The sequence below is a fragment of the Electrona antarctica genome (assembly GCF_951216825.1).
Source record: "Electrona antarctica genome assembly, chromosome: 4".
NCBI classification, from domain to species: domain Eukaryota; kingdom Metazoa; phylum Chordata; class Actinopteri; order Myctophiformes; family Myctophidae; genus Electrona; species Electrona antarctica.
In genome coordinates this window covers 49605553-49618203 of record NC_136809.1, presented here as the reverse complement: position 1 = coordinate 49618203, position 12651 = coordinate 49605553, and the positions used below count along the sequence as shown (strand labels likewise).

Below are 12651 nucleotides of genomic sequence, written 5' to 3'. Positions count from 1 at the left end.
CTGGGACTCCCGTCAAAAGAAATTAATTTGACACCCTTACAATTCAAACTTATTCTACTTTCAGCCCGGAAATGCATTCTGATAAACTGTACAAATGTGGTATAGAGAGTAAAGTTCTCAACGGGCCCAAAAATTATGGCCCGGCCCGGCCCTACCCTAACTGGGTCGACCCGAGGCTCGGCCCGACCCTAAAAATTACCGTAATGTTAAGCCCGAAGCCCGAAAAAAGCCCGACAGAAAAAAAAAGAGAGAAAAAAAAAGCAGCGCGACGCGTTGTGAGCTTGTAGATCAGCGTTGCGGCGCAGCGGCGCCGTGTTTCAGTGTGAAAGTGAGAACGGAGATCAACGGATTTATCGAAATAAAGGATGTATGTAACTCACGTTAGAATAGGCTATTAATGTTCCATAACTTCCATTTCCAATCATTCTAATGGATTCCATACAGTGGTGGTGGTGACTGACTGGTGAGTAAACACGAATAGCAGCTGCAGCTCCCTCCCTTAAGTTTCCTCTGAAGTGAAGTTGCTTTACGTGTAGCGTGTAGTTATATATCACCATGGATCATTTGGTGAGGTTGATTAATAATTAGGTTGTATTCATCGCAGCCAGCTGGGTTAACGAGACTCAGTGCAACATGACGAAAACCTGACGCTTCTTCAGCTGTGATAATCCGATTGATTTTATAAAATATTTAAGCATATGGCAACTTGGCAAGTTAACTGGTGGTTAGTAGCAAACCAGAGGGAAACCAGCGGTAGCAAGGCAAGCAAGCAAGTCTCACACCGTTCACTGTTCTCTCTACTGTACTGCCTACACACATGCCGGACGGACATGATCTGTTCTGTCTGTGTTTCATGGCCGCCTCAGGCTCAATGCTTTTCCAATGGAAGTCATGTGGTTTGACATGTGTGATTGTGTGTAAGAGGCCTCTGAGTCTGAAATGCCAGTGCGATGCGACCCCCGTCTCCAGTCCTCCTCCTGTCACAAGTGAATCGCCTAGCGCAGCCCTCTTCATAATAAATACATAAAGTACATGTATACACAATCAGATTACACAAATAACAGAATTGCTATTTTTATTATAATAACACTCTTTTAAAAAAAGAAAGAAAAAATAACAAAATCGCGGAAAATCACTGAGCCCGAGGCTCGGCCCGACTAATTAGCATAATTGTTTGGGCCCGGCCCGGCCCGAAAACGTCGGGTCGGGCCGGGCCTGGTCGGGTTCGGGCAGAGTTTGAGAACTTTAATAGAGAGATCTTCGGTGTGCTACCCCATGAAAGTGCAATGCATAGAGGCAACGACGCTTCCTTTCAGGTGGTGTGGGCCCCAATATTAAATTATTTTCCTGCTGGCCAGTCAAAGTCAGGCACCAGGTCATCCAGTGTGGGGATGGTGCACTGACTCTGTGGGAGCCAATCCAAGGCACAGCTAGGAGGGGAAGGAGGCACAGACACAGCAGAGCTATCCACATTGCAGAGCTCCATAAGCTGGTACTGGACAGGAGGGTGTGTGGGGCTCAGTCCAGACAGTGGCTCCCCGCTGTCTGCACTGGGCTCCTTGCTCGAGGCCCACTTCACGAGGGCGCCCAAGTCAAAGTGCTCCTTGACCGACTCCAGCTCTTTCTGTTAGTCTCCACGAAGCAGCTGGGAGCTAGAGCGAGTCGAGCGACGAGTGACCTTGGCCAGGCTAGTTGGAGAGGCTTGAGGCCGCTTCCTCTTGCGCCCACTGACCGCCTGGCTCGGCAAATTCCGTTCCGCGCAAGTGACTTCATCAGAGTGCCCGGGGAGCTGCTGCGAGCCGGACCAGAGGTCGATCTGGACTTTGTCGACGTCGCAGCGGAAGTGGTCGACATGCTGCGGGTCAACCGCCCAGAAGCGCCCCTTTCCCGACTCGCCTTTCTCCTTCGGGAGCTTGATGAAGCCCTTGTTCACGGACAGAGTGTGCCGGATGGTGTCCATCCAGGTTGTGCTAGCGGTGCAGCGGTAGTAGGAGAAATTAACTCTGAACCACTCGTAAATAGCGGACAGTGTGAGCTTTCCCCTCTCGCTGCCCTGTATGGCCATGAAGAGCAGAGTGGAACAGGACTGGGTCGGCTTCTCATCGGCGTCCACCCCACCGGGGCAGTAGCCATGCATCACCACGACTGGTGTGGGCAGGACCGGGGGATTGCCCACGGAAGCCATGTCCCCGGCCAGAGGGGACAAAGCCACCGGGACGGAGAGAGGAGGAGGTGGTTGGTGACGGTGGCCGGACAGCGGAGGTTCCCGGCCAGGACCTCCGCCTGGCTGGGGGCCTCCGCTGTTGGCACCGACAACAAAGTCCTGGAGCCACTGCAGGCTCGCCAGACTGTCGTCCACCTCGGACAGGTGCTCATGAACCTGGATGTTTAGGCCCATGTCCTGCTCATGAACCTGGATGTTTAGTCCCATGTCCTGCTCATTCACCTGGATGTTTAGGCCCATGTCCTGCTCATTCACCTGGATGTTTAGGCCCATGTCCTGCTCATTAACCTGGTTATTTAGGCCAATGTCCTGCTCATTAACCTGGTTATTTAGGCCAATATCCTGCCCATAATCCTGGTGCTTGAGGCTCATGTCCTGCTCATGAACCTCGTTCTTGAGGCCCATGTCCTGCTCAATAACCTCTCTCTTGAGGCCCATGTCCTGCTTATTCACCTGGATGTTTAGGCCCATGTCCTGCTCATTCACCTGGTTTTTAAGGCCCATGTCCTTCTCACAATGCAGATTTTTCAGGCCCATGTCCTGCTCAGAATGATGATTCTTAAGGCCCATGTCCTGCTCTGAATGCTGGTTTTTAAGGCCCATGTCCATCTCAGAATGCTGATTTTTAAGGTCTATGACTATGTCTTGTCCATACATGTCCTGCTCATAGTCCTCTTCTATCTTCACTTCCACTTCACTTACTTCTACTTTCTGTTTATTGCAAAAAATCTCCGGATGCTCTGCCAGCTGGTGCTTCTTAAGGATATACTGCCTGTTGAAGCCTTTGTTGCATTCGGTGCAGGAGAACGCAAAACTCCCCGTGAACACGATGCACTCGTGCTGGTCCCGCTCCGAGAACTGAGACACCGTTTGTGATCCCTTAAAGAAATGAAGCGAAGAGTCATAAATGTCTTCTGGTGTTGTTATTGTTAGACACACGTATGACAAATTATGATATAATTCACGTCAGCATTTTTCCCAGTTTAGCTCTTATTTTGAAAAGCCACATTTCCAGACTTCCGGTACTGATCATAAAATAGGAAGTTGAAGGGTGCCTGGTCAGGTCCTCGGTAGCAAACGGAGTGCAGTTTAGAGCTTTATTCCCTGCCGTGGAATAAACCTTGTTTTGACCAAAAATGCCATCTGGGACAAGGAATAGGAGATACAGGCGATTGAAAGAAACAGATAGAAGGGGTGTTTATGGTGATGACGATCTAAGATCAGTGTTATGACAACAACAGCTAGCAACCCAATGCTAACGTAAGTGGCATTATGACTTGATCGATCGAATGCACTATAAAAGCGCAATTGCTGTAGGGCTACGCCAATGGCGTTAAGGGTAGCATTAAATAATAGGCTTCAATTGACGTACATCTACTGTAGGTCAAGTGGTGTGAAGTGGGTTAAGCAGTGCTTCCCAAACATTTCAGGTCGAGACCGAAAACAGATATTAGACTGATATTAGATATTAATAATAACTTAAATATACAAAGAAAACACTCTGACACATTTAATTTAAACAAAATCACACCTGTGTGAAGTGAGGGGCGCTCTTATCATCATACATCACATTCTGTGCTCAGCCAATCAGCTGAGCACATTCCGTGCTCATACAGACACACACAAAGCTGTGCATGGGAGGTGCTAGCACCGCTCAAAAACTTTCCAAATAGCAGAAATAGTTGATCTACAAGCTTACAGCACGTCATGAAGTGAGGTGTTGTAAGCTTGTAGATCTGCTATTTCTGAAACGATTGACGATTATGCAACAAATAATTGCGATTATCTTTATCTCAAATAATTGCTCTGCCGTCGGTGTATGAGTGTGTGTGAATGGGTGATGGCTTTGGATAAAAGCGCCAGATATGACTTAAATACTGACCGCAGTGCGTGGACGCAATGGACGCAGTGGACGTCCGCTCGTCTTCACGTGACCTCCGACGACAACGACGACAGCGGTGTGCATCAAAGGACCGCTCAAGTTCACATCTCTGGCTGCAATGTGTGATGATGGGGGGGAAAAAAGATAAAAGCATTTTGATTAACTGAAAAAAGGAAGACAAAACACGATAACTAATAGATGTGGTGCCATAGGAGAGATAACATATAGTATATTGAAGATAAAATAAAAGTGTTAAATAGAGCTCTGTTATTGACATTTTTCTTTGAGGGATTATGAAAACTATGTAAAAAAAACACCCAAAAAAACATTTTCTGTCAGAAATAGATATACATCCATATAGGAGAGGTATACACTTTTGAAAGCTGACAGCAGTATTTCAATGTTTTGCGTTCACTTGGTATAAAAACCTTTGTGACAAGTAGCAGCAATTTATTCAAATGTAATTGAAATAAAGTAAGTAATAACTAACTGAAAATGTATAGAGAGGGTATGCACGTGACATCATCATCATACGGTTCATACCCGGAAGTTATGCGGGAACGCCAATAAGATAAAAAGGATTAAAACTACAATAACCTTGTGAAGGACCAGGGCTTTCTGTTACGGTCGAGTCATCATATTTAACTGGTCTGAACAAAGAGAGAGCCTCTTCTCCACTCAGAACCTGTTGCACCGCAGGCAGAACCTCTGCACCCACTGCCCTTCTGTCTGAAGCTGTTATTAGAAGACGCACACACACACACACACACACACACACACACACACACACACACACACACACACACACACACACACACACACACACACACACACACACACACACACACACACACACACACACACACACACACACACACACACACACTTGAGCCTTCTCTTAGGTCAGTGTTTCAAGACGAAAGGCCTCGTGAACCATCACAGACAGGTCTGGTGCCACAGGAGCGATAAGATAACATTGAATAGAAATAGGAATAATATAAATGTGGTAAATAGAGCTGTGTTACATTGACACTTTTCTTTGAGGGAAGACTATCTTATGAATCTATATGTAAAAACAAAAAATGCAATTTCGGTCAGAAATCCATATAGGAGAGGTTACTGTAGCTTGGTGTAGACTTTTGAAAGTTGACAGCAGTATTTCAATGTTTTGCATTCACTTGGTAATTGGATTAAAGTAAGTTGCTCTGTTTAGGAACAGTCTTTCTATGTATAGCCTACCTACTGTATGACTGTGAGGTCATTTGGTGTAAACAGTGCAGATAGGGATACACATAACAAGTTGTATCATACATACTGTATCATAATACTGAGACAGGTTCATAATAATCTTTCCGGTGATAAAATGGCCACCAACGTAATCAAAAAAGTCAACCATAGAACAAGATTCCTCTACAGGATCTCCTCACTGGTCAACAAAAACACCTTGAAGACCTTAACAGGAGCCCTTGTACAGGGTTTCTTTGACTATGCATGCACCTCCTGGTACCACAGCACCTCAAAGGACCTTAAAACCAGGCTCCAGACTTCCCAAAACAAACTGGTCAGGCTCCTACTTGATCTAGCCCCCCGAACCCACCTCACCCCTGCCCACTTCGACAGGCTGGAATGGCTTAGGGTCGACGACAGAGTACAGCATCTTGCAATGGGTCTGGTCCACAAGATTCGATACACCACCAAGATACCCATGTACCTGTCTAGATACTTCCTTAATGTTAACGAAGTCCACACCCACAACACCAGAGGGAGTGCAACAGATTCGGCACAAACAAGGGACTAAATTCTTTTCGCTCCTATGCCACCAAAATGTGGAACACCCTACCAACTGTCATTAAGACATGCGAATCCCTTGACTCCTTCAAAACCGCTCTCAAAGGGCACCTACGGATGGCTGCAATTCGAAACTGGCCCCCGTAAAATCTGAATCCCCCCCCACCGCCCCCCCCCCTTTTTCCCCTCACTGTATATATTTCTTTTCCCTTTTTACCTCCTTTATGATGAATTCCTGTTCTGTCTATAGAAGTGTCTATTTGTACGTCTCTAAATGTTTTGATGATTTGAACATGGTGGACCCTATTGGAAACAAGTGTAATGCTTAATTGGGTCGTCCACTCACAGTTAACAGCCTTTGTATTGAGTTTGTGCTTGAAATGTACTGTAATTCTGCAAACTGTTAATAAATTCTTCAATCAATCAATCAATCAATAATATTGTATTCCTTAAGGTGGTTGACTGTTCCATTATATTTAGACATTCATTCTCCCCCTGTCACAACAGCTCACAAACCTGTCTCAGTAGCAGCAGCAGCAGCAGTAGTACTGTGTGCAGACTCAGAGAGGATGCTCTCCGTAGCAGTCGGAGGAGCAGTGTGTGCAGAGAGGATGCTCTGCTTGCTCCGCCGCTGCTCGCTCTGCAGCGCCTCGGTGGTCCGGTCACCAGAGATTTCGACCCAGGACTATTCGACCCGGACCATTCGACCCGCTCTCGACCCGCTTGGACCTGACTTTTCGACCCGGACCGCGAGAGAGAGAGACAGAGAGAGACATAGAGAGAGAGAGAGAGAGACAGAGACATAATAATAATAATATGTACATTGATTTACCAAACAATTATTGTGTTGGTGTTTTTATTTACCAAACAATTACAAAGCTAATGGAGGCTAATGGAGGCTAATGGAGGTGATCAACGATCACATTCCTAAGGCTAGCAGCCACCATCCTCATCCCCATAGCAGAGTATGACGTTTTTTGCTAGTGGGGTTTTGTGAATAATCACATGAAGTATAAAAGTATGATATATAAGAAAAGTTATAGCTATAATGGTAATGCCTTTATTGATTGTATGCTGTGATTTGAATACACTATATTTTGTCATTCAGTCATAAAGTGACGTTCAGTCTACACATTAGCAGCAGCTCTGTGTTGTCTGACAATTATTCTTGCACTCATTTTATTCTCCCATATAGAACGACACAATGTAACATAGCTCTGTTTACACAATGCTGTACCCCCCTCCAACTGTATATGTTCCCCATCTTAAATCTTGAATATGGAGAATTAGGCATCATATATGAGATGCGAATATTATAATTGGGATTTCATTTATATTGCATATTTCATCTTACTTACATTTTGTTTACAAGGTGAATATGTACACAGCATATGACCGTGTGAGGACTGCGGATGAAAATAAGCATCTTTGCTAATCCCGGTGTATTTACGTTCATGTGACGTTCATTAATATGCTCTGTCCTGTCTAAATAAACAAATAAAGTAAAGTAAAGTAAAGATAATTCGACCCGGTAAAAACGGGTCGAACGGACTCGAATTTGCGGTTGGTCGAATAGTCCTGGGTCGAAATCTCTGGTGACCGGTGGTCCTCAGAGCTTCTTCAAAGAGCCGGACCATCTCCGTGGCTGTGTGCGCCATCACCGCCTGCAGCACGCACTCCACGCGTGCACGAAACACCGCGGAGGACGAAGAACTGTCAGACATTGTTGTTCAAACCCTCAGGACAGACACAAGGACTGGAGGACAACACGTGCGCCGCGTGGGTGTGTGCCTGGTGGAACCCCTGACAGTTGTAAACAATGTCCGCTTGTTTTTACTTTTAAGGACGATGTAACGTTAGATTTGTAAGTAGTATTGACCAACCCCACGTCTGGATGGTTTTAAATCTAAACTTTAACATGCAAAGCATGAAAATGTATACAAATAACAAGAATCTAAGTTAATATATCCAGATTGTTTTGATTGTGTTTCTCTCTGGATGATCAGTCCGCCATAGCTCAGAATCAGTGTTGCCAGGTTTTGTGAGAGAAATAAGCAACGAGGTCTGTGAAAACAATCCCAAAAAGAAGCGAGCCCTTTGCTTTGCCCTTCTTGGCTTTAGTTTAAATGTGTACGTACATAGGCTATCTGAAAATAATAATTGTAAATAATCAGAAAATCCTAAACTGAAACTGTTAATAAAAATGTCAATCACACTAATAACAAACCCAACGTCGCTTATAATACGCGGAAATACCTGGCAACACTGCTCCGCATGCCTGATCTTGATTATTTGGGCTTCGTCGTACGACCGGCGCAGGACCGGCGGTAACAGCGCCGATTTACAAGCCCACAAGGCGTCGCGACCTTAGAGTATATATGAAGGTCGCGACGCCTTGTGGGCTTGTAGATCGGCCATGGGACGACGAAGTATAAACCGGTCCGTTATGTGTCTCTCAGAGTGCACGGGACTGTACAGCCATCTACCGGCGTGTTGAGGAGTTGCAAGTTGCAGCACAGGACAGAGATACGGTAAGAAAGAAGAGAGGTAGAACTCTCAGATAACGTCCATACTCACTGAGAAACTTGATGAAATGTCTCCCTTCTCCTCCAGGCTAGCGTGTTGGTTCTTGGTTGACTAGCCACAGCCCACTATGTAGTTTTTATGTCTGTTTATTTAACTGGACTTCATTTTGTTGATGAATTGAGTACATAGGAACACAACACAATGTAAATGACTTTTTGTGTTATGCTTTTAGACTTAGATGTCTGACTGTGCCTTAATTGTGCCGTTTTTCAATTTGTCTAATAAAGGTATTCAAACTGGATTCAAATATTCATAGAAAATAATTACATTGGAGTATCTGTGCTTTTAATAGTAATTGATTGAAAGACGTATTAAGTTAACAGTATGCAGAATAGGTACACTAGTTAAATAGGTACGAGTTGAATATTTATACTTCACGTCACTACATTTCAAAGACAATTAGGCCTATATTGTACTTTTGACTCCACTACATTTCGAAGACAAATGTGTACTCGTCTCCACCACATAACATGTATATTTTACCTTTACTCGACTAAAACATAGATTAACATACTCCAAATCTCTGCCAAAATTGCAGATGGTATATATAGTTGTCTGCTCATTTCTTTTTTCCATCACTTCCAATTTCACTAGTTTATCCATGTATCCTGTATGAAATTGATATCCTGACCTGAAAATGTATGTTCTGTTTTAGTGTGGAGAAACGATACCCCATTAGTTAAAAAAAGAAAAACGCTATAGCAATGATTATTATTAATATTGAGCAATTTAACTTGTTTTAACCTTTAATATACAAACATATCATTTAAAAAAAAAAGTTTGGAAGGCAGGAATATTGTCAGACCCATGTACAGTACTTAACTAAAAAAAAGCAGCATAAATAAATAAAACATGCAAAGACTGGCCCAGATGCAATTTCTCATATTTTATTGACAACGCTAAGAAATGTATGACAATACATAGGAAGCCTTCTTTACTCCTCTAGATTAAACATTAAATTCATTACAACATTAATAGACAGGTCTTTTTGAAAATCTGGCAACCCCACATGGATTATTTTGCATCTATACCTACACAGGTTAGTAGTAAATGTCATTACTTGACATTAGTTGAACGGATATGCATTGAGTCCATCACCCCATCTTTTTATAATATCTATTATTCTCGTTTCCAATTGCGTCTTTTCCCCAACCTCAGCACACTGCTCAGTATACTTGCATGCGTTTGTTTTTTGTCTGTTGGGCAGCTCAAAGGGGGAGAAAAAAAATCAAACTAAAGTGCACTGGACATTTCATGTTTAACAATTGAGATGTTAGAATGTTTCCACTGTGAATAAATACATTATAAAACACAAAAAAACCTAACCTCCCAAGAGAACATTTTTTTGGTTTCTTGCAAATGCGACATTTCATTAACTCACTACAGCTGCCACTGGGCTCCCTTTACAGTAAAACAGAGAATTTCTTATGCAACTCTAGTAAGGTATCACATTTCATTTCAACGTTTTACTCACTCTACTCCCAGGAGATACCATTCCTCCGTAAATGGGAGAGATTTTAACAATGAGTATATTGAAGATGACTGGCAAGAGGCCATTGACTCAGTTAAAAGGGACCCCATAGATTTTTACGAATCTAGCAGTGTCACGGACCGCCAGTGTGACATGCATTAGTCCATGGACCCCCATTTGATGGCATTTCTGTCTCTGGGACCCCCAATTTATATTGTAAAATCAATGTTAATTAACTGAGTGTACAAATGGACCCTTATGGGTCCATTTGGTTCCAAACTATCATTTAGCTAGCTTAGCCCACTTTGCAAACAACTTTCTATAAGCTGTAGATCAGCTATTTTGGGAGAAGAGATGGAACGTAAACATTGCTGTGGTTATGATGAAATAAATATATTGTAATTTTGTCTCATCTTGGTAGCCCACCAGAATGTAATTCAGCTAGATATAGCTCATTCTGACACCTGCTCAACAGTTGTACCTGATTCATTGATTATTGTATTAACAGTTTGTATAGAATGGGTACAGTTATATCATATACAGCATTAAAAAAAGAAAAACAATTTACAGTATAGAAAGAAGGGGCTGTGGTCACTGTGTTCATTGTTTTTAATATCATTAAGAACAGTCATTTTCTATCATGTCCTATGACAAGTCGTGGTATGCTACATATGAATGATATGATATGAATGACAATGTTTCAAATTCAACAACATTTAGGACAAATGCCATCGTGATTCATCTCCATCCTGTACAGGCTGTACAGCAGCTTGCAGTCTGTTCCATAGCTGGTTTGCCTGGGTAAAAAAACAACTTTTGCAACTTGTTGGGATTAACATAACATTGGTCATGATAAAACCATACCAGCTATCACTGCAGCGAGTAGCCAACGTTATGCAGCGACAGCGTTGTGTAGGTACAGTAGGCTATTTCACGGCTTTTAAGAGCTCCAAAACTGCAGAATGTTGACATATCGGGGACTGGGGGGGTCGGACTGATGCCTGCTAGTTAAACTAGCTTGCATCCGAGTTGTTCCACCGGGGCACCGGCGGTAAATAAAAATAAAAAAGCGCCGATGCCAAATGAATGGTTAACGTTACCGTAACGTTGTATGAATGCAACGCCATAGCATATCGTTAGTTCAAGTGAGGTAACGTTAACCTTTGCTAGAGATTGCGATATTTTTGGCGATGCAGATTGTTAACACATTCAAATAATATTGGTTATTACTTATTATCATATTCTTCCATAATAAAGGACGAAAAAGGCGTCTTACCTCGTCCGCCTTCCGCCCTCTGTGACGGTCACGGCCACACAGCCACACAGCCAACTCAAGGTACGGCCACGGAGCCGACTTGGGGACCCAACGCAGCTCCTCCAAGGAAAACAAACAAATGAACGGAGCTGAACGTGAATCCCCCCCACCGCCCACCCCTTTTTTCCCCTCACTGTATATGTTTCTTTTCCCTTTTTACCTCCTTTATGATGAATTCCTGTTCTGTCCTTTGTCTATATAGAAGTGTCTATTTGTACGTCTCTAAATGTTTTTGATGAATTGAACATGGTGGACCCTATTGGAAACAAGTGTAATGCTTAATTGGGTCGTCCACTCACAGTTAACAGCCTTTGTATTGAGTTTGTGCTTGAAATGTACTGTAATTCTGCAAACTGTTAATACATTTTCAATCAATCAATCAATCAATGTCCCTTCGTTTTAAGTCTGGTCGCGAAGTCCCTTGGTTTGAAGGGGATCCTAACCCTACCCCTCGGCCCTACCCCTCGCTCCAAAGAGAATTGAGAAAACCCTTCCTCCTCCTCACGTGAACGCGCATCAGCAAGGGGAAGGGCTAAGGGCCATGGAGAAGGGGGGAATTGGGAAAGGGCCTTAGTGTATATCCAGGTTCTGGGGTCGGTCAAGTGGCACACGAGTTAAGCAACATTTTGAAGGTGAAAATAAAGAAGGATCCGGGAGCTTTCTTACTGGGACTCCCGTCAAAAGAAATTAATTTGACACCCTTACAATTCAAACTTATTCTACTTTCAGCCCGGAAATGCATTCTGATAAACTGTACGAATGTGGTATAGAGAGTAAAGTTCTCAACGGGCCCAAAAATTATGGCCCGGCCCGGCCCTACCCTAACTGGGTCGACCGAGGCTCGGCCCGACCCTAAAAATTACCGTAATGTTAAGCCCGAAGCCCGAAAAAAGCCCGACAGAAAAAAAAAGAGAGAAAGAAAAAGCAGCGCGACGCGTTGTGAGCTTGTAGATCAGCGTTGCGGCGCAGCGGCGCCGTGTTTCAGTGTGAAAGTGAGAACGGAGATCAACGGATTTATCGAAATAAAGGATGTATGTAACTCACGTTAGAATAGGCTATTAATGTTCCATAACTTCCATTTCCAATCATTCTAATGGATTCCATACAGTGGTGGTGGTGACTGACTGGTGAGTAAACACGAATAGCAGCTGCAGCTCCCTCCCTTAAGTTTCCTCTGAAGTGAAGTTGCTTTACGTGTAGCGTGTAGTTATATATCACCATGGATCGTTTGGTGAGGTTGATTAATAATTAGGTTGTATTCATCGCAGCCAGCTGGGTTAACGAGACTCAGTGCAACATGACGAAAACCTGACGCTTCTTCAGCTGTGATAATCCGATTGATTTTATAAAATATTTAAGCATATGGCAACTTGGCAAGTTAACTG

General features: G+C 43.6%; 1 protein-coding gene and 1 long non-coding RNA gene across 2 annotated transcripts in view; one reads left to right on the top strand and one right to left on the bottom strand.

Moving 5' to 3' along the window:
- The window catches only part of LOC306921578, a 566256-nt gene that overhangs the window by 488432 nt on the left and 65173 nt on the right, over positions 1-12651 (top strand). The window lies entirely within an intron of this gene.
- On the bottom strand, positions 1193-4828 carry LOC306922469 (uncharacterized protein). Its single transcript, XM_079500106.1, has 3 exons — positions 4704-4828; positions 4107-4219; positions 1193-3103 (listed from the first exon to the last, which is right to left on the bottom strand). The coding sequence occupies exons 2-3, from the start codon at positions 4188-4190 to the stop codon at positions 1628-1630; spliced, it is 1560 nt and encodes a 519-aa protein (XP_079356232.1). The 5' UTR covers positions 4191-4219; positions 4704-4828; the 3' UTR covers positions 1193-1627.

Coding starts and splice junctions, on each gene's coding strand:
- LOC306922469 (XM_079500106.1), bottom strand. CDS start 4,190: ATGCACACCGCTGTCGTCGTTGTCGTCGGAGGTCACGTGAAGACGAGC. Junction 3,104..4,106: donor CATTGCGTCCACGCACTGCG/GTCAGTATTTAA, acceptor CATTTCTTTAAG/GGATCACAAACGGTGTCTCA.